This window comes from Uranotaenia lowii, chromosome 1 (assembly GCF_029784155.1).
Source record: "Uranotaenia lowii strain MFRU-FL chromosome 1, ASM2978415v1, whole genome shotgun sequence".
NCBI classification, from domain to species: domain Eukaryota; kingdom Metazoa; phylum Arthropoda; class Insecta; order Diptera; family Culicidae; genus Uranotaenia; species Uranotaenia lowii.
Genome location: NC_073691.1, coordinates 29,962,405 through 29,986,952, shown reverse-complemented (window position 1 = coordinate 29,986,952; position 24,548 = coordinate 29,962,405). Strand labels below are relative to the sequence as shown.

General features: G+C 34.0%; 2 protein-coding genes across 4 annotated transcripts in view; both read left to right on the top strand.

Moving 5' to 3' along the window:
- Positions 1–8,545, top strand: part of LOC129739079 (neutral ceramidase-like) — a 40,985-nt gene extending 32,440 nt beyond the window's left edge. For all 3 annotated transcript variants that reach the window (XM_055730464.1, XM_055730465.1, XM_055730462.1), the window contains exons 3-4: positions 6,439–7,302; positions 7,361–8,545. In XM_055730464.1, coding sequence (XP_055586439.1) covers positions 6,439–7,302; positions 7,361–8,470 — 1,974 coding nt within the window. In that variant the 3' untranslated portion in view covers positions 8,471–8,545. The remainder of the gene's footprint in view (positions 1–6,438; positions 7,303–7,360) is intronic.
- A 427-nt stretch (positions 8,546–8,972) lies between these two features.
- The window catches only part of LOC129738982 (neutral ceramidase), an 80,137-nt gene continuing 64,561 nt past the window's right edge, over positions 8,973–24,548 (top strand). The window contains exon 1 of the mRNA XM_055730333.1: positions 8,973–9,319. The gene's annotated coding sequence lies outside the window, so the exon portion shown is untranslated. The remainder of the gene's footprint in view (positions 9,320–24,548) is intronic.

Below are 24,548 nucleotides of genomic sequence, written 5' to 3'. Positions count from 1 at the left end.
AAAAGATTGGCTAGTAGATCCGATAAAATTGTAGCAAGCACATGGGGCTGAGGTCTCGAGGGACTCGTTGTCGAAAAACGATGGACTTTCGATGTCAGCAATCATTGGTGTGGTACAACCAGTGGTGTAGAACTCCCGGAAGTTAAAGATGGAGTGAGCGAGGCCGCTGGAGGAAACGGGACAACAGGTGTCGACGGGTTTTTTGATCCAAGATCCTCAAACTCTCTAAACAGGATACCAGCGGGCCAAGTTCTAGGGGAAAGAGCAGCGTCTTTGAGCTTGGGATCCACTCCAACCTTGAACGAAATACCTGAGCGAGTTCACGTCGACATCCTTCCGTACCAATAGGTGAACCTCGGCAGATTCGCACTGGAGACATTCCGTGACGAGTTCTTCGATGTCCTTAGTTGTGACGGTATTTTGCAACCTTGCGAGATAGACCCAAAATTTTTTCTCCCTCGGTGCAACGGTGGCTATCGATTTAACGGTGACTTTCTTAGTACCCACACAAGAGGTTTGAGTAGGTGGTTCGATCCGCCGTCGCTTGTTTGTAGGGGTGCCAAGGCTGGGCCAACGGGCAGACATGCGAGGGGATGGATTTAAATTGGTACGGTCGTTAATGATTTTGTCCAATTTTCGGTGAGTCACGGCTAATTCTGACTTCACTTCAGCAGCTAAGCTCGCTTGATTTTTCTTAAAATCCCGGATCAGAGATTCGTAACAAGCCATTGTGCGACGAAACGCTGAATTCTTTAAAAGATTACAGCACGCATCACAGACCCAAAGCAGATTTTTGTTGTCTGCCCTGGATTTTAGGTGTGATGTAAGAAGTCCAGCGCACTTGAAGTGATACGCCAGAATACAAAAGCCTTGACAAGTGATGCTGTCGGAATCGCTTGTGGGCTTGGCGCATTTGTCACAGGCCATAACGATGGAAGACATTTGAGCCAGTCTTGTATCCAAAAATTTTGCTACTGGAACCGTGCACGAAAAACGCGAAAGTTTCTTTCCACAGTTCACTGTCTGTTTTTGGCGTATCTGTGCCTTATTGAAAGCGGATCAAAATAAACGGTGGAAAAGAATGCGGCGCAAAAACTTTCAGCGAGGAAATCCGTCACGGGGGCACCAATTCGAGCAAGATTCCACTACACACGGCGGCACCGGTTGCAAATGGATTCACAGGACACAAAAGGGACGATTAAAACGGTGATAAACACGACGGAAAACGAATTAAAAATAGCGCGCAGTGAGTACACAATTACAAAACAATGGCGTTCAGAATGTTGTCAACAATAAAAAGATGAAATATACGATTTTTTTTTATTAAAAAGTTACGTTTAAAATTAAATTTAAAAAAAGTTGAAGAATTTTACAAAGATCTTTACTTAATCTCATTTATTGTTGCAAATGGCGAGAATAATTCAGACACGTGGATTAAAAACTCCTGCAAATTTGCATTTGCGATTGCCTCTTTCAAATCATAACCAGGAATGAAGAATCTCCTGGGACAAACAATTTCTTGCAAAAATCAAAATTTGAAAAAAAAAATGGCAAGTGATAAAAATTGACAAAATAAATAAAATGGTAATAAATTGTAATTTATTGTATAAAAATTTGTCTAACTGGAAAAAAATCCCAAAAAAAACAAATTTACATATTTGACAAAATTTACAAATTTGATATAATTGCAAAATTGACAGATATGAAAAAATAAACAAAATAACAAAAGTGACTTAATAGTAAAATTAAAAAAAATATAAAAACGATTGGAATGATGAAAATGACAAAAATGGTAAATTGAAATGTTTTAAAAAGAAAAACTTATATGTTAAAAATGAGAGAAAAGCATAAATAACAAGATTCAAATGATTACCAAAAATTAAAAAAAAAATTACAATATTTACCAAAAGGCAAGATTTATGAAATAACAAAGGATCATATAATTGAAAAATTGAAAATTTGAAAAAAATTACAAAATATACCATTGTGATAAAAATTTACAAAATAAATATTGATATATATTGTAATTATTTGAAAAAAAAAATTGCAAACTTAAAAAAAAAATCTCCAAAAAACAACAAATTTACACATTTGACAAAATTAACAAATTTGAAAAAAACATGCAAATTCACAGAAAAGACAAAAATAACAAAAGTGACTTAATGATCAAATAATAAAAGTTATAAAAACGATCAAAATGATTATTATCATTCAAAAATGTTGAAAACGACAAACTGAATATGCCAAATTGAGAGAAAGGCATAAATGACAAGATGTGAATTATTAACAAAAATAAAAAAACACTGTTAATACTGATTTATGAAAATGAAAAAAACACTTAATTGAAAAATTGAAATTTTGACAAAGTGACAAGAATTGACTAAATAAGTTAAAATTCATTGCATAAAAATTTTCCAACTTAGAAAAAAATCCCCAAAAGACAACAAAATTACACATTTGACAAAATAAACTTATTTGACAAAACTTGCAAAATTGATAGAAGTGACGAGATTATCAAAAGTGACAAAAATATCAAAAATGACTTAATGATAAAATGATAAAAATCATAAAAATCATAAAAACGATCGAAATGATCGTTTCGAAAGAAATAACTAAAATGACAAAAATGACAAAAATGACAAAAATGACAAAAATGACAAAAATGACAAAAATGACAAAAATAACAAAAATGACAAAAATGACAAAAATGACGAAAACGACAAAAATGACAAAAATGACAAAAATGACAAATATGACAAAAATGACAAAAATGACAAAAATTACAAAAATGACAATAATGACAAAAATGACAAAAATGACAAAAATGACAAAAATGACAAAAATGACAAAAATGACAAAAATGACAAAAATGACAAAAATGACAAAAATGACAAAAATGACAAAAATGACAAAAATGACAAAAATGACAAAAATGACAAAAATGACAAAAATGACAAAAATGACAAAAATGACAAAAATGACAAAAATGACAAAAATGACAAAAATGACAAAAATGACAAAAATGACAAAAATTACAAAAATGACAAAAATGACAAAAATGACAAAAATGACAAAAATGACAAAAATGACAAAAATGACAAAAATGACAAAAATGACAAAAATGACCAAAATGACAAAAATGACAAAAATGACAAAAGTGACAAAAAATGACAAAAGTGACAAAAAATGATAAAAATGACAAAAATGACAAAAATGACAAAAATGACAAAAATGACAAAAATGACAAAAATGACAAAAATGACAAAAATGACAAAAATGACAAAAATGACAAAAATGACAAAAATGACAAAAATGACAAAAATGACAAAAATGACAAAAATGACAAAAATGACAAAAATGACAAAAATGACAAAAATGACAAAAATGACAAAAATGACAAAAATGACAAAAATGACAAAAATGACAAAAATGACAAAAATGACAAAAATGACAAAAATGACAAAAAATGACAATAATGACAAAAATGACAAAAATGACAAAAATGACAAAAATGACAAAAATGACAAAAATGACAAAAATGACAAAAATGACAAAAATGACAAAAATGACAAAAATGACAAAAATGACAAAAATGACAAAAATGACAAAAATGACAAAAATGACAAAAATGACAAAAATGACAAAAATGACAAAAAATGACAAAAATGACAAAAATGACAAAAATGACAAAAATGACAAAAATGACAAAAATGACAAAAATGACAAAAATGACAAAAATGACAAAAATGACAAAAATGACAAAAATGACAAAAATGACAAAAATGACAAAAATGACAAAAATGACAAAAATGACAAAAATGACAAAAATGACAAAAATGACAAAAATGACAAAAATGACAAAAATGACAAAAATGACAAAAATGACAAAAATGACAAAAATGACAAAAATGACAAAAATGACAAAAATGACAAAAATGACAAAAATGACAAAAATGACAAAAATGACAAAAATGACAAAAATGACAAAAATGACAAAAATGACAAAAATGACAAAAATGACAGAAATGACAAAAATGACAAAAATGACAAAAATGACAAAAATGACAAAAATGACAAAAATGACAAAAATGACAAAAATGACAAAAATGACAAAAATGACAAAAATGACAAAAATGACAAAAATGACAAAAATGACGAAAATGACAAAAAATGACAAAAATGACAAAAATGACAAAAATGACAAAAATGACAAAAATGACAAAAATGACAAAAATGACAAAAATGACAAAAATGACAAAAATGACAAAAATGACAAAAATGACAAAAATGACAAAAATGACAAAAATGACAAAAATGACAAAAATGACAAAAATGACAAAAATGACAAAAATGACAAAAATGACAAAAATGACAAAAATGACAAAAATGACAAAAATGACAAAAATGACAAAAATGACAAAAATGACAAAAATGACAAAAATGACAAAAATGACAAAAATGACAAAAATGACAAAAATGACAAAAATGACAAAAATGACAAAAATGACAAAAATGACAAAAATGACAAAAATGACAAAAATGACAAAAATGACAAAAATGACAAAAATGACAAAAATGACAAAAACGACAAAAATGACAATAATGACAAAAATGACAAAAATGACAAAAATGACAAAAATGACAAAAATGACAAAAATGACAAAAATGACAAAAATGACAAAAATGACAAAAATGACAAAAAATGACAAAAAATGACAAAAAATGACAAAAAATGACAAAAATGACAAAAATGACAAAAATGACAAAAATGACAAAAATGACAAAAATTACAAAAATTACGGAAATGATTAAAATAGGCAAAGATAACAAAATCTTCAAAAATATTGAGACGAGTAAAAAAGGCGAATTTGAAAATAAAAAACAATATTGGACAATGTTATCATATTGACAAAATTGACGAAAATTGGCTTAAAGGACATAATTGACAAAACTAAACAAATTGACAAAATCTACATACATTCATGACAATTTTCAATAATGTTAAAAATTTTGTTCTAGGTATCCAGAACTCAAATTCATTTTTCAGAATTTCGAGATATAAGAGTCCTCTGTTCAAAATTAGATTATGGATCGAAAAGCTTCAAATTGATCCAATTTCAATCATTGAGAAATAAGAATTTTTATTTTTGGTTATTTAGAGCAAGGCATTTTTAGATTCTTTTAGATTTCTAAAATGATATTTACATCTTTCAGCGGATTGCAAAATTTTTACTTTGTAATCAAAATCTTTAACTTGGAAATAAGGCTTTTGAATATTATGTTAAGATAATAAGTTGAGTTAAGAGCAGAATATTCATAATAAAAGCCTCCAAAACTTCAAAAATAATACATTTCGAGTTAATAATGCCTATCGTGTCTTTATATTTTAAAATATGTAGGTTTGGCTCAAACTATCATTCGATTCGATTTTTTGTTCTAACAAAAATATCAATTTCGACAAGCTACGTGTGTTTCCTCGAAAAAGGGTTCAATGCATTTATACCCGTTTGGCTCTGAAGACCTCAATTCAAATAAAAGAATTTATCATTTAAAATCCGGAATTGAAGATAAAAATAAAAAAAAAAATCAAAGATATGAGTATTGGGCAAAATTTGCTTTCGTCACGGTTCGATTTGGAACATGTGCCGAAATTTAGCGGTTTTTGTTTGATAAAACGTTACCATTATTTTTCGCTTCTTCAGGACTGTCTCAGGTCTCAGGTCTCAAGTCTCATGTCTTTTGTCACAGGTCTCAAGTCTCATGTCTCAGGTCTCAAGTCTCATGACTCAGATCTCAAGTCTCATGTCTCATTCCTCTCGTCTCTTGTCTCAGGTCTCTTGTCTTAGGTCTCAGGTCGCAGGTCTCAGGTCTCAAGTCTCAGGTCTTATGTTTCATGTCACATGTATCATGTGAAATGTATCATGTCTCATGTCTCATTTTTCATGTCTCAGGTCTCAAGTCTCATGTCTTTTGTCTCATGTCTCAAGTCTTATGTCTCTTGTTTCAGGTCTCAGATCTCAGGTCACGAGTCTCAAGTCCGACGTTTCGATGCTGATAAGCGTCATCATCAGGGAATCCTAAAATTATTTTATTGTAACTAAATTATGCAAAAGATATAAAAATTGGTTTATCATACTTTCAATCGAATCGTTTTTGTGTGCTTTTTGTGAAAGTTTACTGTCTACCTTTTTCTCTATTTTTTCCCTTATCCTGTTCGTGTACACTCTAAAATTTGACAAATTAGTGTTAAACTTAAACATCGTTCATTTCTTTTTTTTTTGTGTTAATTACACTTAGCGCTTTTATTTTATTTTCAAAGTTGTAATTTGTCACTACTGTTGGTTTGTCTACGCTATTTTGAGCGGTATTGAGTTGTAAGGACTGTTGATGGCATCAAAACCATGAGCTAACAACGATTTCTGTATTCTCCTTCAACAGATGGGCTACGCAGAGTTCAGCCAACGAGGTCACGGAATCCATCTGCGTCAATTTTCCCGGGCCTTCATCTTCGAGGACGAACACGAAGAGCGGGTAGTGTTCGTGAGCGCGGATGCGGGCATGATGGGCCACGCGGTGAAACGAGATGTGGTAGATTTACTACAGAAACGGTACGGAGATGTTTATCGGATGGACAACGTGGTCATGAGCGGGACTCATAGCCATAGCGTTCCTTCGGGGTTCTTGATGTCGTTTTTGTATGACATTGCTTCGTTGGGATTTGTACCGCAGAACTTTAATGCGCTCGTGGAGGGGATCGCGTTGAGCATTGTGAGAGCTCACGAGGGGATGAGAGATGGTCGGATCTTCGTATCGGAGATCGAGGTTAAAGAAGCGAATATAAATCGGAGTCCTAGCGCTTATGAGAATAACCCGAAGGAAGAACGTGCTCGATATAAGGATTATACCGATAAGAAGTTGGTTCAGCTGAGATTTGAGGATCCGGGAACAGGGGAGATTTTTGGAGCAGTTAATTGGTTCGCCATTCATCCGACGTCTATGAACAAGACCAATTGCTACGTATCGAGTGACAATGTTGGGTACGCCTCGATCTTGATCGAGCAGGAGATGGATCCAGGGAGTTTGCCCGGGAAGGGGGCGTTTGTAGGGGCTGTTGCAGCGTCGAATTTAGGGGATGTATCGCCGAATATAATGGGACCTAAGTGTCAGCGATCGGGACTACCATGTGACCTGTTGACGTCTTCCTGTCCCAGTGGACAGGGTCTTTGCATCGCTTCCGGCCCGGGAAAGGATATGTTCGAGAGTACCCGGATCATTGGGAGGAGGATTCATGCGGCGGCTTCGGTAAGTTTAACATAATCGAAAATTGAATAGCGTTTTATTAATTTTGCTTTTATCTTAGGAACTGCTCAAATCCCGAGGAGGTCGGGAAATCCGAGGGCCGATTGGCTACGCCCATCAGTTCATCGACATGACTAAGACGGAGGTTCCTTACTTCAACCGAACGTCTGGACAAACGGAATCCGTTAGAGGATGTTTCCCGGCCATGGGGTATAGTTTTGCAGCGGGTACCACAGATGGTCCGGGGGCCTTTGATTTCCGGCAGGCGATGCTGAAGGATACGGCTTTTTGGAATGCAGCTAGGGATTTTATAGCGGTTCCAACGGATGAGGACATCGCTTGTCATGCTCCGAAACCCATATTGATTGCAAGTGGGAGGACAACATTCAGCTACGAGACGCAACCGAAGATTGTTCCGGTGCAGGTCCTGCAAGTGGGATCATTTGTGATAGCTGCGGTTCCTGCGGAGTTTACAACGATGTCGGGTAGGAGGTTGAGAGAGGCCATTGAGGAAACTTCCTTACAAGCTGGTGGAAAAAGGGTTCAGGTCGTGATCGCCGGTTTGTCGAACATGTATACAAGTTATGTGGCTACTCCCGAAGAATACGCTATTCAGAGGTATGAGGGAGCGTCAACTTTATACGGACCTCACACCTTGACGATCTACTTGCATCACTTCCGGAAGCTGATGGAAGCAATTGTAAGTGGAGTGAAGTTGCCCGATGAAGGGCCGGAACCTCCCTTTGAGGATTACAAACAGATAACGCTCTCTACCGGAGTAGTTTTCGATGGGCATCCATTCCGAATGTACTTTGGAGACATTCAGGAACAACCCAAGGAAATCTACGAGAAAGGGGATACTGTGAAGGCCGTTTTTGTGGCCGGCAACCCAAGAAACAATCTGATGCACGAGAAGAGTTACTTCACGGTGGAAAAGTTGGATGACCAGGGTCAATGGAAGGTGGTGGCCAATGATGCCAGTTGGGAGACGAAGTTTCGCTGGATTCGGAAATCGACCCTAGTGGCGTATAGCGACGTCGAGTTCGAGTGGGAAACGGGACCGGAGACTGAGGAAGGAACCTACCGGATACAGCACTTTGGGTACTGGAGATACATTCTGGGTGGAACCTACCCGTACAATGGGACTACAAGGAATTTTAGCATTTTGTAGTATTGTTAGTCAATAAGGCAGGATTATTTTTACACACTGTTGAAATGTGATAGCAATAAACACAACTAGTCAGACTGAAACATAAGGTTTCGCTATTTACCGACAGATGACAGGCTCCAATAGAAGAGAAAAATTGCGGGATTCTCTCAAGCGGGCTCTCCGAAATTCGGTTCTCTCTCAGCAAAGTGGTTTGTTTTCACTCGGTTCTGTTTTGTTTTTATCATTCCGTCCCACCCAACACCGGTATTGAGCGAACAGATGATTTGTTTACATCCGAACGATACCACCCCACGCTGAAAGTCGGACAAAGCAAGGAAATGGTGAAGAGCCGGGCTAGCCAAGCTAAAGCAAGAATCTGCGCCGAGAACCGTTTCTAGCTTTTTGTGCCTCTTTTTTTGTCGTTGTTGATATTTCTCACTTCGATACGGTGGTTTTGTGCCTGTTCGCGTTCGATGGAGATAGTTTTCCGAAAAAAGCGCTAGGCGACGGCGTTTTGCTCCTCAGTCTTGCTTGGCTAGCCAGATGGTAAACAACAAACGGCTTCATTTTAAACGGTAGAAGACTAGCAGTGAAAAAAAACAAGTGACAAACGCGGAAATCGATTAAAAGTGTCCAATTTGAATTTTGCGTGATATGAGAAGAATCGCACCGCTTCTCGAGTGATTTTTTTTTTTACCGGAAGAAAATTGGTTTCGGTGGACTTTTGTTTTGTTTTTGTTTAGTTTAAAACATTTTTTTGTTATTAAAACCCTGGACAGGAAGTGACTAAAACCAGACGGTGTCATTGTGTTTTCATTAAACTGCATCAAGTCGTCTAGTCTAGTGCTGCAGTGCGGATTTGATCTGAATGTGAGTCATTGATTTTTACCTCCTTTTTTTCCATTTTGCAGAGTGCATTTCCGTGCGTCCGCTTTCTCTTGATTGATTTTATTCTCCTATTTGCTTATTTAAAGATCGAAAACTTTTAAAATTCTGAATTAAAATTTAAAAAAAATAAAGAGAGGTTTTTGAAAGTTTTGTTAGATTCAAAGGGCAAAGACAAGTACCATCTACACCAACAATGTGATTTTTCCATCACTAATAACATGTGTCCTGATTTTTTAAAACCTTCTTACTTCTGTTAACTGGTTGCGCATCGAACAACTACTTCATCAAAGCCTTGATTTGAAGAGTTTTCCACGGTTTATACATTTTCGTCTGTTCAGATTTTTCTGTTTCGGTTCAAACTCTTTCAGAATTCAGCACTTCTAAGGATCTACTGATTAATACTTGAAATCAACGGAATTTCAGCGTTTCCTACAGATTTTCTACGGATAATCGAATTGAGACAGAATGGTAAAATGTCTCAGACAACTAATTTCAGATAAGCATAAACGTGTATCCGGATACAGGATGCATTCCTACTGGTGTGAACGATAGTTAAAATATCACAGTATACTAAGTTTGTATTGGTGTGAACCATATTAAGCGAAAATGTCACAGTATACTGAATGTGCGTGTGTGAATTCGTCCTCGCGAGCGAATTGGGAAAAGTGGAAAGATTCGTCAATTGAGTAAAGAGTTTTCACGTAGATCGACGTATACAAAAAAAGTAATACGGTGTTAAGATATAAAATGAAAGGACCGTTAAAGGAATGTCCGGCCACTACATCTACCTGACGACCAAAAAAAAAAAACAGTACAATTTACACAAAGTACAATACAAACCCCCTGATTTGAGCGGTTCACAATCTGGCAACGCTGCCAACAAAATTCTTAAACCTCCGAGGACTTTGATGTCCGTGATAGAGACATTCCAATGGATAAAGCAAATTTTCCTAGGGGAATCGCCACTAGCGCACAGAACTGTCAAACCTTATGATCATTGTAGCAAAAAAATAACACAGAAAAATCAACTCATAATGACTCGGTGTTGCACTAAGGGAGGTCACGAGAACAAAAATCGGAAAAAAATCAACTAAATTTTCAATAGAAAGTAGACACTTTTTTTAATAGAAGCAAATCTGAAAGATTTTTCCCACCCTTCAAACATTGAAAAATGAAGAAAAATTGCAAAAATATATCTATCTGTTTGAAATAAAAACACAACAAACGCAAATTTTGGATCACTGATAACAAAAAACATCTACGTGCAATATATTGTTGTAAACGCAAATCTCTATAAAATTCAAGTGTTAAGTGGCTTCAGCATACTATAAGAAGATTTAGCATGAGAAACAAAATAAAATCAGAAAATAAATTAAATATTCAATGTTTTTGAACGAGTCCGGCTTATTCAATCAAATTTTTACGTCAATATTCTGACAAGTTTTAATAGACAGCCTTATTGGCTACTCATATTAACCTAACTTTTCAAACGTGTTTTTTTTTAAAAATTAGACCTGGCTAGAAGTGTTTAAGGAATGGAAGGACAGCCACTGTAAAGATAAAGGCCTTCCAACAAACATAAAGTCGCATTAGAAATGATAGCTCAAATTGTTAACTATGTTAATGTGAATCGCAATTCGTACCAAAAAAGTAAATGAACGTAAAAATGGTTATTTAAAGTCGGTATAAATCGGATATGATAAAAAGTCTGCCATGTTTGCAAATTTGTTCTCTCGCGCGGGACTCAAAAGAGAAAACAACCTTGTTGTTCTCTCTGCGATAAGCAGTGCTGCCAGATTGCCAAAAATCTTCTCTTAAATTGTCCAATATAAGAAGCAGGAAATATTGTCGCTGGCAACGGTTTGCATGCATTGTGAACAAAACTTGCGCACTTTATCATACTTTCAGGTTGTACGAATAAGGTGTTGATTACTGTCCAGTTTGTATAATTCTTATCGCTTAAGCCAGAAGTTTAAAATATGTATGTATATTGCCACATTTTGATAGGTAAATTTTTTTTTTCGAGTTTCATACGAAGATTCTATGATGTATATGAAACGTATAAAAAAGTTTGTTGAGAAATATGTCTACAAAAATGTTTGCTAGGCTCAATTCCGCACAAATACATGGATAATCTTCCTTTTTTTATTAACAAAAGCCAATTCAAAAATATGATAACTGATGATCCTACCAATCTTACGATCGTGCTTGTTTGATAATCTTCGATAGTGCTATACCATAGTTACTTCAGAAATTTGAATAAACATTAAGACTACAAAAAAAGTTATCCAGTCATAAATCAGAAATGCAAAATAGTTTCTTAAATTGAAAAAAGACACATATGAAACTTTTCTGAGGTTCTCTTCAAAATCTTTCGAGATTTGTTTGAGTCTCTTTTGAGAGCCTATCAAAACTATTTTAAGATTGATTCGACACTCTTTCTAGACTGTTCCAAGAACAACCTTGAAACTTGGCTTTGAAAACACAATAGACGCTTTTTCAGTATTCTTCAGATACTTTTGAACCTTACTCCAAACTCATTGAGGGCTTTTTCAGGACTCGTGAGATTGGTCTGAGACTGTTTTTAAATGCATCTATACTTTTTAAGACTTGTTGAGACTGAGACACAAAGCTATTTCCAGACTATTTTGATTCTATAAAAGACAATTCAGAAACTCTCTTAAATTTTTTAAAGACTTTTTCTGACTGTTCTGAGGTCTATTTAGTCTCTGCCACTAGCCCTTCCCCCTTGGGCTGGCCTGGAAATTAGTGCGCAGTCAAAAAGTAGAAAGAAGAAGAAAGAAGATGACTGTTTTGAGGCTGTTTCAAAGCTTTTCTGACACTCTTTTACAGTTCTTTCAGGACTATAGAGACACTTTCTGGTATTTTGGAGACACTTTTACGACTGCCTGAGACCCTTTTAGGAAATTATGAGACTATTTTAGAAATTTTTAAGACTCTTTTTGATCTTTCGCAGAAAAGATTAAAACTCATGGGAGCCCATTCTTTGGAGATTTTTTCGACTTTCTTTTAAATCCTCCAATGTTGTTTTGAAACTAACTTCAAACTCTTTAGAGACATAAATTAAGACTCTTTCAAGACTCTCTTAAGACTCTTCGGTGTCTATTGTGGGGCTCTATCAATACTCTTCTGAAAATTCGAATTCGAACTCTAGAATAAAAAAAAACTGAAAATTTAAGTTCATAGACAAAAAGGTTTATAAAATATTTTAAAATTTTTTTTGTATCAGTTTCCCAAATTTTACTAAGGAAAGCATACGTTCACATATGTATGTCTGCTCATACAAATCACCTAACAGTACTAAAATATGTATTCTATTGGAGAAGTTCATCCACATTTTTATTTTCATACTAGCTGATCCCATACGAACTCCGTTTCGCTTTCAACTTGGAATATGTCATAAACAGTTTGTATGAAAGTCAATTGCCAAGCACTTTCCAGATGCACTTCTGAATTCATTGTTAAGTAAAAATTGCAAAAATATTGGACGATCATAACATCGCAATTATTGCCAAAAAGCTAAACCTCTTATACAATCTTTGATATCGTTTGTTATATGATTTTAATCGCCGTAATTTGTATGATTATAATTTTAATGGCATGTGCGGCGGAATGAAAACTAGAGAGAAATTTATTTTATAGAATTTGAAAGAAAGGTGGATAGACAGGCATTAGTGCGCCAATAGGAGAAAGCTTGATAGGTGTTGAAATTTTAGGCTAGAGGGCATGTTGATGAAAAGCTCCCATGAATTGCTCCCGCCTTTGCTCTGCATTAGCTAACTATACATGAGAAACCCAGAAAGAGAATTCCCATGTATAGCGAGCCCAATGGTTTGAGAGCGTGTTTTCACGCACACTTCAAACGAGCAAAAACGTAGCAACCCATGGGCCTACTGAGCTTTCCTTATGCGAGAACAGTTCTATCGACGTTGCCATTATTTCAGATTCGCTGCGAATAGTTGCTACTTGTCGATTTTTTTTCGCATTTCACATTTTATCTATTCCGCGTTCTAACTTTTTGGCCAAGTGTCAATTTTTTGAACCGTATTTTTCTTGTTGTATTTTTTCTTTTTGCCAATGATTGTTTGTTATATGATTTTAATCGCCGTAATTTGTATGATTATAATTTTAATGGCATGTGCGGCGGAATGAAAACTAGAGAGAAATTTATTTTATAGAATTTGAAAGAAAGGTGGATAGACAGGCATTAGTGCGCCAATAGGAGAAAGCTTGATAGGTGTTGAAATTTTAGGCTAGAGGGCATGTTGATGTTGTTCTCGCATAAGGAAAGCTCAGTAGGCCCATGGGTTGCTACGTTTTTGCTCGTTTGAAGTGTGCGTGAAAACACGCTCTCAAACCATTGGGCTCGCTATACATGGGAATTCTCTTTCTGGGTTTCTCATGTATAGTTAGCTAATGCAGAGCAAAGGCGGGAGCAATTCATGGGAGCTTTTCATCAACATGCCCTCTAGCCTAAAATTTCAACACCTATCAAGCTTTCTCCTATTGGCGCACTAATGCCTGTCTATCCACCTTTCTTTCAAATTCTATAAAATAAATTTCTCTCTAGTTTTCATTCCGCCGCACATCCCGCATACTAAAAAACTATATTTCAAATAGTCTATACCATACATCAACGGCTTCTGAAAAAGTGATTGTCTCTGTAAACGCAGCTGTTCTGTTGAACTTTACTTCGACAACTATAAGAACGAAACATTAACGTTCATATATGAAAGTAAACCGTAAAAATGATCTCGAACCATTACTCATACCGTTCATTCCTTCTGTCAAACATACGTCCAAAATCAACGAAAAGCCGGTCAGAGATGCCAGATGGTTTGCACAAAAATCAGTACACATCAATGAAAATATCTTTTTATTGCTTCTCTGATACGATTCAAAGGTGTTTCAACAACAATAATTGAACTTGAAAGCAACATAATAAATGATACTATGATACATCTTTATTGGAGTTATATAACGGTAATTTTGGAATTAACTAGTTTCAACAGTAGTTATGCAGAGACACCCAAGAAACCATAATCATTTACAACTTGTTGAAATGCTATCCAAAAACAGCTTTACAGCTTCTCTGATCTCTGTAAGCTTGTTTTTTTTGCGTTTAAATAGCTCGGGGAGCTGACGCTGGAAATGAAAATTAGAGATAGTTTGGAGAAGGAAAATTTTAAAGTTTAGAATAGGCAGCGTAGAATAGTAAGCGATCATGAGACGTTGGTTAGACCATCATGCACTTCATTATATCCATTCCGGCTGGATATTGACAGAATGCAGTTCAAGATAATAAACCAACCCCTCTTGATACCAGATACCAGTTATTTTTTATCAATGAAAAACAAAATTCAACCTGATTATGACCATAAAGAGAATTATATTTTTTATTTGTGCATTTGCATGCAAATTTATATTTAACACAGAAAAATAATAAATATCCATATTTTGAAAAATCTTCAAATTTGGCACCACTGGCTGTTTGACTGTCCGGAAAGAAAAACAACAATCTTGTTCAACTTTTGTCGCGTTTCAAATCGGCTTTTTTTTACTTGCTGGGTATTTTGCTGCAAAAACCGGATCTGAGGACCCCGGAGGACGCCAGTTTCAACAGCTGCCACCTCAATTGCGGAGCCAGGAGGCTAATAAAAGCGGTAATAAACATCCGGCTAAGTGTGCTGCTTCCACGAACAGTGGCAATGTTCGTGGAAGTTTCAACACAAAGGGTACCGTGGGAGCATCGGATTGCTGTTTGTAACAGGTAGGTTTAGTTTCTAGTTAAGCAAAATTCCAACAAAACCAGCTTACAAAAAAAAAAATAACACAAAAATCATATATCGAGAATATTGAGAACTTTTTTTTTCAATTTTTGCTTCCTTCAGGTTGTGGATGCCATCTGCTATCACAGCTTCCGACGTAGCCAAGGCCAGGAGAGTTGTCAGAACTGGATGGCAGTTCAAACAAGGAACGAAGCTTATATTTCGATTTTTAAAAGGTACGACAAAAATGAGGATGTTGTAAATAAAATTTAAATATCCATAAACGATTTATTCTCTCAATCCGAAAATTCCCAGCTATTCACACACGATTCCAAATAACGTACGCATAGCGTTCACTAGCGTTGTTGAACGTTATGACAAATCGTTTCAAGACTTCAACAGTAAATGTCGCGTTATAAACTTACTTCAAGAATTACTTCAACAATAACAGTTTGATGCTCTAAATACGTTTCCGTAAGCGATTTTTGGATTTTATCTTAACTGTTTGTACAAAAGTCGCCCCATACAATTGTTTTAACAGTTTTAAACAGTAACATAACTTAACGCCATATTCAACAGACCGTCGTTTTGGAATTCACAGTTAGTGGAATGTTTTTTACGATGTCAGATACCGTTTTCTAAAAGTTTATTTACGCTGTTCCAAATAGTTTTATAACTATTATAGTAACTGTTTGGTAACAGTTTTTTTTTATTCGGGATGCCATTAAAATTATAATCAATCTTTGATATCTGAAATCGATTGCCCTTCCGTTAAAACTCCCGTGTGCATATTTTCAAAGTAATCCATTTTATGATAACATCCATAATGCTAAAAACAGTTGCTTTCGAACAGTGCTTTCGACGACCCTGGCAGAACATTTGACATCTGAAATCGATTGCCCGTCCCTTAAAACTACCGTGTGCAAATTGCCATCCCAATCCAATGTATAATAACGACAATATTGCAAAAATACTGAAAGGTTAATACGACCCCCTTTGTCGGCCCATTACACTGAATTTAATACCTGAAAATCATTGCTCGTCTCTCAAAACTCTTGTGTACCAATTTTCATCTGAATTCGATGTATAATAACGACAATATCGCATCAACAGTGAATAGTTAATATGGACGACCCCTTTGGCCGACCCCTGATTTTAATTTGGATAAGTGAAATCAGTTGTTTGTCCCTAATAACTCCTATGTGCAAATTTTCATCTCAATCCGATGTCTCAAAACTTCAATATCACTATTATACTGAAAATTTGCCCCCTTTTGCCGGCCCCTCACACAAAATTTGATACCTCAAATCGATTGCAAGTCACTTAAAATCATCGTGTACCAATTTTCATCTAAATACGATGAAAAATAACGTCAATATCGCAAAAACAGCTTACAGTTAATATGGACGACCCCTTTGGCCGACCCCTTACAAAAAATTTGACACCTGTAATCGATTGCTCATCTTTCAAAACACTCATGTGCAAATTTTCAACACAATCCGCCGAAAAGTAACGTCAATACCGCGAAAACAATATTTGTCTTCTATGGACGACCCCCTTCAGAAGGGGTCATCCGAAAATCTAAAAACATTTTTCATCATTCCTGGTCCTAATGAACATCCATGCCAAATTTCAGACCTCTAGCTCTTAAGACGGCTGAGTCTATAGAGGACAAACAAACAAACAAACAAACAAACAAACATACAGAAATTGCTTTTTATATATATAGATTATGTTTGATTGAATATTTTGGTTGCAGAGTAAAAATCTCACAAATTTCACGAAACAATTCTGAGTCCCTTATATTGAAGGTTCAAAGTAAGTTATGATTTATGCTTATTAATATATAAAATAAATAATTCGTTTCAACATGCTCATAAATTTCATGAAATTCTTATTTTAAACTGAATGAAAGCAAAGAACAGAAAGAGAAGTCATTTGTGATTTGAAAGCATGCTGATTTATTGATTTTGAAGCTTCAGTTTGGAAAACTGAATATTGCAGTATTGCTGAACAAAATTAAATGAATTTTTAAAGTTCTCTTTTGAATCGACCCTTGGTTTTCCAAAACCAGAGATATGAAAATCTTGTGTTATTTCGGATTTATCTTCGAAATTGGGAAGCAGAAAATTAAGAAGTTTAAGATAGACATTTCATTACAACTAACAAATGGGGCTTTTTCGATCATACAAGTTTTGAAAAATTGTAATTTTCGGCTATTCTGACTCAAAAGGTTTTTTTTTAGATTTAGATTTATTTTAGGCATCAGTAGTGAATTCATGATATAGCATTCCTAGGTTGCCGACCACTGGCCCAGCCGGTTAAATGCTCTTGCAGCAGTTTTACGAAATGACTGACAAGAAAACATGTATAATCATTTCAATTTGAGGGGATATTTTTTAATGTAATATTTTTACTTCTAAAAACTATAGGGGAAGAATCCCAAAACAAAACTTAGGTTATTTTATTTACTTGTTAAGCTTAACATCAAAAGTACAACAAATTTAAGCTTTAATGAAGGTTAAATAATAATAAGAAAGTGGAAGAAGAGAGTGTTTTTACCAAACAGGTAAGATAGCATAAATTTATGAAATTTCGAATCGTAGTTCTAATCAACGTCTAAAGAGATAATTGAAAATCTCAAAACAGATGACAATTCTCTTTGGCTTAAAAGATAAATAGGCGCATTAAATCCGCACGGTTTGAGGTTGTAGAATACTGTTATAATAAAAACGTTTTCTCAAAAATTAAAGGAGATTTTATACACGTATTTGTTGAAATGTTTTATAAAATCAGTTTTCAGACCTGTGCAAACTTTCAGCTAAATCGGATTTGATTTAGGGATGCCTTACCTTTTTTTTATATGTTTTGTGGTCATGATCTTAGAAATTCAAAAGATATAAATCCTTATGTGCAATGTATAGCTTCTAACTTGAGTTTTCTTGGACATTAAGTGATATTTTTTTGAGCATACCGTAGCTGACCTACAGTCTTTTTTCCGAAGCATTTTCTTGGGAACTTTTTCTTTGACTTTGAATAACGGAAAACTGAAGTGCTGTAGGTGAATATTGTCTGAAAAACATATTTGAGTTACAATACGAAGTTTCCATAACTATTAATTTTGTAAAAATCGATTGAGAAACGAGAGAATTATAACGGTTTTAAGCGAGGAGTGTCAAATTGTTTTTTCTTGAGCTGTGTGGTGCGTGCATAGAAAAGGAATGATGTAAAATTAATGATTTAAAAAATTCATTGAGGGTTCCCTAAGAACTTTTTTATTTGGATGTACCAGAAAAAAGTTACAAGCTGACAAACTTTCAATAGTGTCATATATTGACACTCCAAAGCGGATTAAGGTTTAAACTCTGAAAGTTTTATTTTTTTTTTACCCCCGAAAATCACCAAAGGCGGACCAAAGGAAATCAAAATTTTAATTTTCATGACATATGACTTAACATATTCGTCGCCAAGCGCTAAAAACCCTATCAAATGGTTGAAAGAACATAGGAACAGTGAGAGGACTTAGGGAATTGCATGAAGGTAAAATTTCATTAACTTTTGAGGCTAAAAAATATTGAAAAATGTTTCTTCTTTGCCGCTAAATGTATGCAGCGACATTGTCCATCTTTTGAGTATATTTGTTTAGGAAAGAAAACGTTGATAAATTCAATTAAGTTTAAACAAAAAAAAATATGTTGTTGATATTTTAAGCCTTTTGTGCTTATTGGCACCAAAACAATGATTTTGAAGATGTTGAGATACGTTAAAACAATAGTGGTCAAAGTTACCCCGAACCATGAAATCTGGTTTTAACAAACATTTAGATATAGTCACTAATGCCATTAATGATCATGTTTTATACTCCTTACCTCAGAAAGTATTTCAAAACTTTTAAGTGTTCGAAAAGCCACCCCTTCCAAAATATTCTAAAATTAATGGAAAAAGTGATCAATGTTTCCCCAGTTTACGGTATTTTAATCCCCAAGAATTGACTTTCTGGGACTTCGAATTTGAGAAAAACGTCTTAGCTCCAAAAAGTCGTTTTTTAGCCAAAACTTATTTTTTTCAAACTAATTTCAGATCTCGACGTTTTATGCATTTTTTTTCGTTTTATGCATTAAGTCATTTGAAGTCAAAATTAAATTATCGATTTTTCCGATTTCATTTGGTCCCCCCTTTGGTCATTTTTGAGGGTGAAAATAGGGAAACTTTAAGCGCTTTGAGGCTCCCCCAAATCAAGTTCAATTAGGCTAAAATTTCGCTCAGATCAGTTTATTTTGCCAATCTACGAAATGTAGCTAGCAAAATGTCAACATGACCCGTGTGGCTGCCACCCTACTGTACAGAGTCTTGACAGAGCCATTTTCAATAAGGTTTTATAGATCCAGCCTTTTTTCTAAGATCTTTCTCAATCATTTCAACCAAAGTGACACTGTGACACTTTCATCAGAGACATCAAAAAGTAAAAATTTTTAAGTTCAAATTCACGTTTGAATGTTGAATATCTGTTTGCAAGAATCATAATCCATGATTGTATAACTTTTTCATTCGTTAGCATAACTGCTGATATCTAGTTCTGATATTTGAAAACCATAAACTTTTTATTACACTTTTTCAGCTTTATTTCCCATGGCTCAAAATTATTGGTTATGATTTGATTGTTTGCTTACGATTAGAAACGCCCACAGTTGCAGTAAGTATACCAAATAGTTAATCAGCCTATCTAAGTTGGTCAAGCATATGTAAGTCGATAAGAGAGCTTTTGAAAGTTAAGTATTTGCTCCCTGGGGACAAGAACCTGGAAACGCTTGAATAAATATTTTTCCCCAATCGAACGGGTGGTAAATCACTGATTGATTTGTTCAACTACTCAAGATAATGGTGAAGTGTTTTGGCTTCTGACAAACTCTTTTCCGTCATGATCGAAGAAAAAGGGAATAAAAATCAGCATCGGCCCTTTTTGTTTACCAATGAATCATTGGAAATGATTGATTTCTAACTTCAATCAACATTCCATCCACATCTGTTAACAATTAAACCCAAAATTGGTCACATAGCTTATCCCGACCAAAGAATTCATGCCAAATTTTGCTTGATTGTTACCCAACTGGTATGGAGTCAAGTTGTGAATTTCAATTATCATCCGAAAGAATTTTTCGGACACGATCATCGGTGGCAAATTGGTTATGTAAATTAACATTTCCTGTGACGCAATACGAAAAATTTTGGCAAATCAATTTTGATAGCTTGACTCCACAGTCATATTGATCATACGAAGATAAAATAACCCATAAGAATAATGATTGAAAAAAAAAACCATTCAATTCGTTACCGAACTCTAACTTTCACATTTTAATGTTTTTAGCTAATTAAAAATAGCTGACTTATTCTTAGAATAAAAAAACAAACAAGGTCCGGCCAAAGGTGGGTCAGTGCAAAAGCATGAACAAGTTGATCCTTTTTTTTGGCTCAAATGCATGCTCGTGTCAATCGATGTGTCGGACAGATAAATGGTGTTCAGCGGATTTAATAGCCATATCAAAGAACAGAGATTAATCTTAGAATGTTCTACATGTGTTAAGAAGCTTAACCATTAAATGTGAGAAACGCATTCAAGCGCTTATGTCGTTAAACCATTCATTCCACTGCCATTTTTTGTCGCGTTATGCACTTTGTTGATTAGCAGCAAAAACCACGGTCACTGTTTTGTTGACAATGCAAGATTGCGCTCATAATTATTCCTTTAGTTTTAAGAGATTTGTTCTGATTTGGTTGGTCGTTAGCAGTAAAGTTAATTTTAGTTTAATGAATCCCCGATCAGGAGAGCATATCAAAATAATAACTCAAACATATCTCACTAAGATATTTCCATCTGATTCAGTTATAATTAAGTACTCCAAATTTTCGATTTTAAGTTTCTCCAATCCGAATTATATCTTATTCTGATTGACAGACTTGAATGGGGTTGAGCTCATTCTCAATTATCAAGATTTTTCTTCGGATTGTCTTTAAATAAAGTGATTATATCTTATTTTGATATACGTACAACTTTTTCTGAAACACGGACATCGAAGTTAATGGCCCAAACCGTAAATTAATGAGTTTCGCTCAACAGATCCATAAAATTGAATCCAATTTTATGGAATCCAAAAAAGGGGCATGGTTTTAGCTAATAATGTGGTTTATTGACATCCTACTAGAAAATTTTCTCGTAGCACTCATATCTTGATAAGTTATAATTTTGATAGGTTTTGTTCATTCCAATATCAAACTATGCTATCTGAATGAGATATAATCTTGAAAGGAGCATATCTAAAATTGATATAATTTAGCTATGACCGCATAGATTTTTTGATATAATTTGAGATATTTTAACATCCTACGAGTACTGAGTAATAACTCATTTAGATAGGAAAAAATTAGTATCAAAATATCTCATCTTGATATAATTCAGCTTTTCCCTCCTGATCGGGTCTCTTGAGAAAAAAAACGAGAAAGTTTAAAATGTGTAGTGTTCAGTGGTTAAGCACTTATGAACACGGTCGAAGACTAACGTTTGATTTCGCTGTATCCGGTTCTAAAAGAAAGCACATTCTGCTTGCTTGATTGCTTAGAGTGACCATACAATAATAAGCCCTTTTAGCAAGCAACAGTAATACCTACTCTTAACTCACTTGAATCAAAATTCATGTCACATCCATCTCCTAACTATGTGAGCTATCCAAACTTATCCAACCTTAGATTATTTGTGAATTTCAATTATTACAAGAAGAAATTTGTGAGCGCGATTGACAAATTGTTTATGTAAATGATCAATCTCGATGATGCAATTTGACGAATTTGGCAATATATTTTTTCTTTACATAGCGGAGAAGACATATCTGCACATATAAAGAAAAAAAGTAAATGTTTTCTTTTAATGAATCGATCGTTCATAATTGAATTGATCTAATATTATTTCTTGATTCTAATTCAAACAACAATAAATTATACTAACTAGGAATAAGTAAGTACATAGCTTTTAGCAGATTTTGCCCAAATGGAACTTTGTAATGTGATCATTGCACACTGGTACAGAACATCAATCTAGCGGAACTAAATTAATAGCGCCCAGGGATGAAAAGATAGACTTTTGATGTCTTCGACAACATTGCATAATTTTACAAGGCGCATTCTTTGAAATAAAATATAGAGTCGAGGGGTCCACCAATAGCAAGATAAAAAAGCTAACTTTTTTGTTAAGCATTTTAGAGCTTTAGTTTCTTCTACAAAGTTGTTTATCTTAACAAAATACATAACTTTGTTGAACAAGCCAAAGTTCTACAATTTCATTCTAAGGAGTTACAATGAAATTAAAAAAATAACCTTGAAAAAACAGTTTTTTTTTATCTGAAACGGTGTAGGTAAGACAAAACTATTTTCAGTCTTCGAAACAAAGTTGAATAAAGTTAAGATCTACAATTGTTCAGTACATCATGATGTGTTTTGAAATTGCTGGAGCGCTGTAGAAAGCATTTAGTGTAATATATTAACGATTTTCAATGAAAAGTATATCGAATTGCGCAAATTTTCGCACCATCAGCCAATGTGGATTTTATTTTTGGTGTTAAGAGGAATCATTACCATATAAAACTAGCGTGGAACTCGGTGGAACTCGAAGCAATTTTAAGATTGAAAATCTAGTATTTTGTTCACAAATATCACTTTTTGTGACACTTCTTTAATGCAATTAACTTGCAGAATTTGAGAATTAGAAATAATTAGATGACTTACCCGGTTCTCCGTTTCAAATTTATCAATATAATCTGTACATCATTATATAAATGATATCTGTACCAACACGTGAAAATGATTTAACTTCAAAAGTAAAGTAGCTTTCATCTTTCAGTGGCAGTCCAATTTTTGCTCTATTTAACGAAAAAAAAAACACTTTTGAGATAATAATTTTTCGTTGGATTACAAACTCAATTTGAGTAAAAGATCTTTGACCATTTTGATATATTTGAAACAGAAAACCGTGTAAGTCATCTAATTATTTCTAATTCTCAAATTCTGCAAGTTAATTGCATTAAAGAAACTTAGAAACTAATAAAGTGTCACAAAAAGTGATATTTGTGAACAAAATACTAGATTTTCAATCTTAAAATTGCTTCGAGTTCCACCGAGTTCCACGCTAGTTTTATATGGTAATGATTCCTCTTAACACCAAAAATAAAATCCACATTGGCTGATGGTGCGAAAATTTGCGCAATTCGATATACTTTTCATTGAAAATCGTTAATATATTACACTAAATGCTTTCTACAGCGCTCCAGCAATTTCAAAACACATCATGATGTACTGAACAATTGTAGATCTTAACTTTATTCAACTTTGTTTCGAAGACTGAAAATAGTTTTGTCTTACCTACACCGTTTCAGATAAAAAAAACTGTTTTTTCAAGTTTATTTTTTTAATTTCATTGTAACTCCTTAGAATGAAATTGTAGAACTTTGGCTTGTTCAACAAAGTTATGTATTTTGTTAAGATAAACAAATTTGTAGAAGAAACTAAAGCTCTAAAATGCTTAACAAAAAAGTTAGCTTTTTTATCTTGCTATTGGTGGACCCCTCGACTCTATATTTTACTTCAAAGAATGCGCCTTGTAAAATTATGCAATGTTGTCGAAGACATCAAAAGTCTATCTTTTCATCCCTGGGCGCTATTAATTTAGTTCCGCTAGATTGATGTTCTGTACCAGTGTGCATTGATTTCTTTTTTATTCAGAAATGCCTAACTTTAGTCACACAAAAAAAAACAGTAAATTATAAGTATCTAACATATAAAATAGCAGTATCCTGTCATAAGTTTTAATTTATAGAATACAATCAGTTTGATGTCCAGATACTTTAGAAGCATATGTTAGGCGAGAGTGGGGTAACGTGGGCCACTTTAAATATCTCAGTTTTGGATTGAAATAAAAATCTCAATCCAACTGTCATCGTCGTCGCTTTGCGTAAGCATGATTTTCTATATGTTGTTTACTTCTGTACGTATCATATGCTTCTTTTATTTAACAAGCCTAGAAAAATTTACTTACAAAATTAAATAAGCACCCGCAAAATTGCATCCGTGGGAGACCTAAAGTACAGACCCCGTTCGTTTTTGGCAACATTCGATTTTGGCAACATTCGTTTTTGGCAACATCCGATTTTGGCACATGTGCCAAAATCTTACGGTTTTTAGAAACAACATTACCTTTAAGCTTTCGTTATAACAGGACCAATTTAATTTAGACAATCACTATACGTTTTTATGTTCTAAAATAGTGATAAAATGCAACAATAAAAACCAAAGATTAATCAAAATTTTTTATAAAGTACTCAAAAATGACAAAAAAATGAAAAATTTAAAAAGTTAAAAAACAAATTCAAACAAAGACT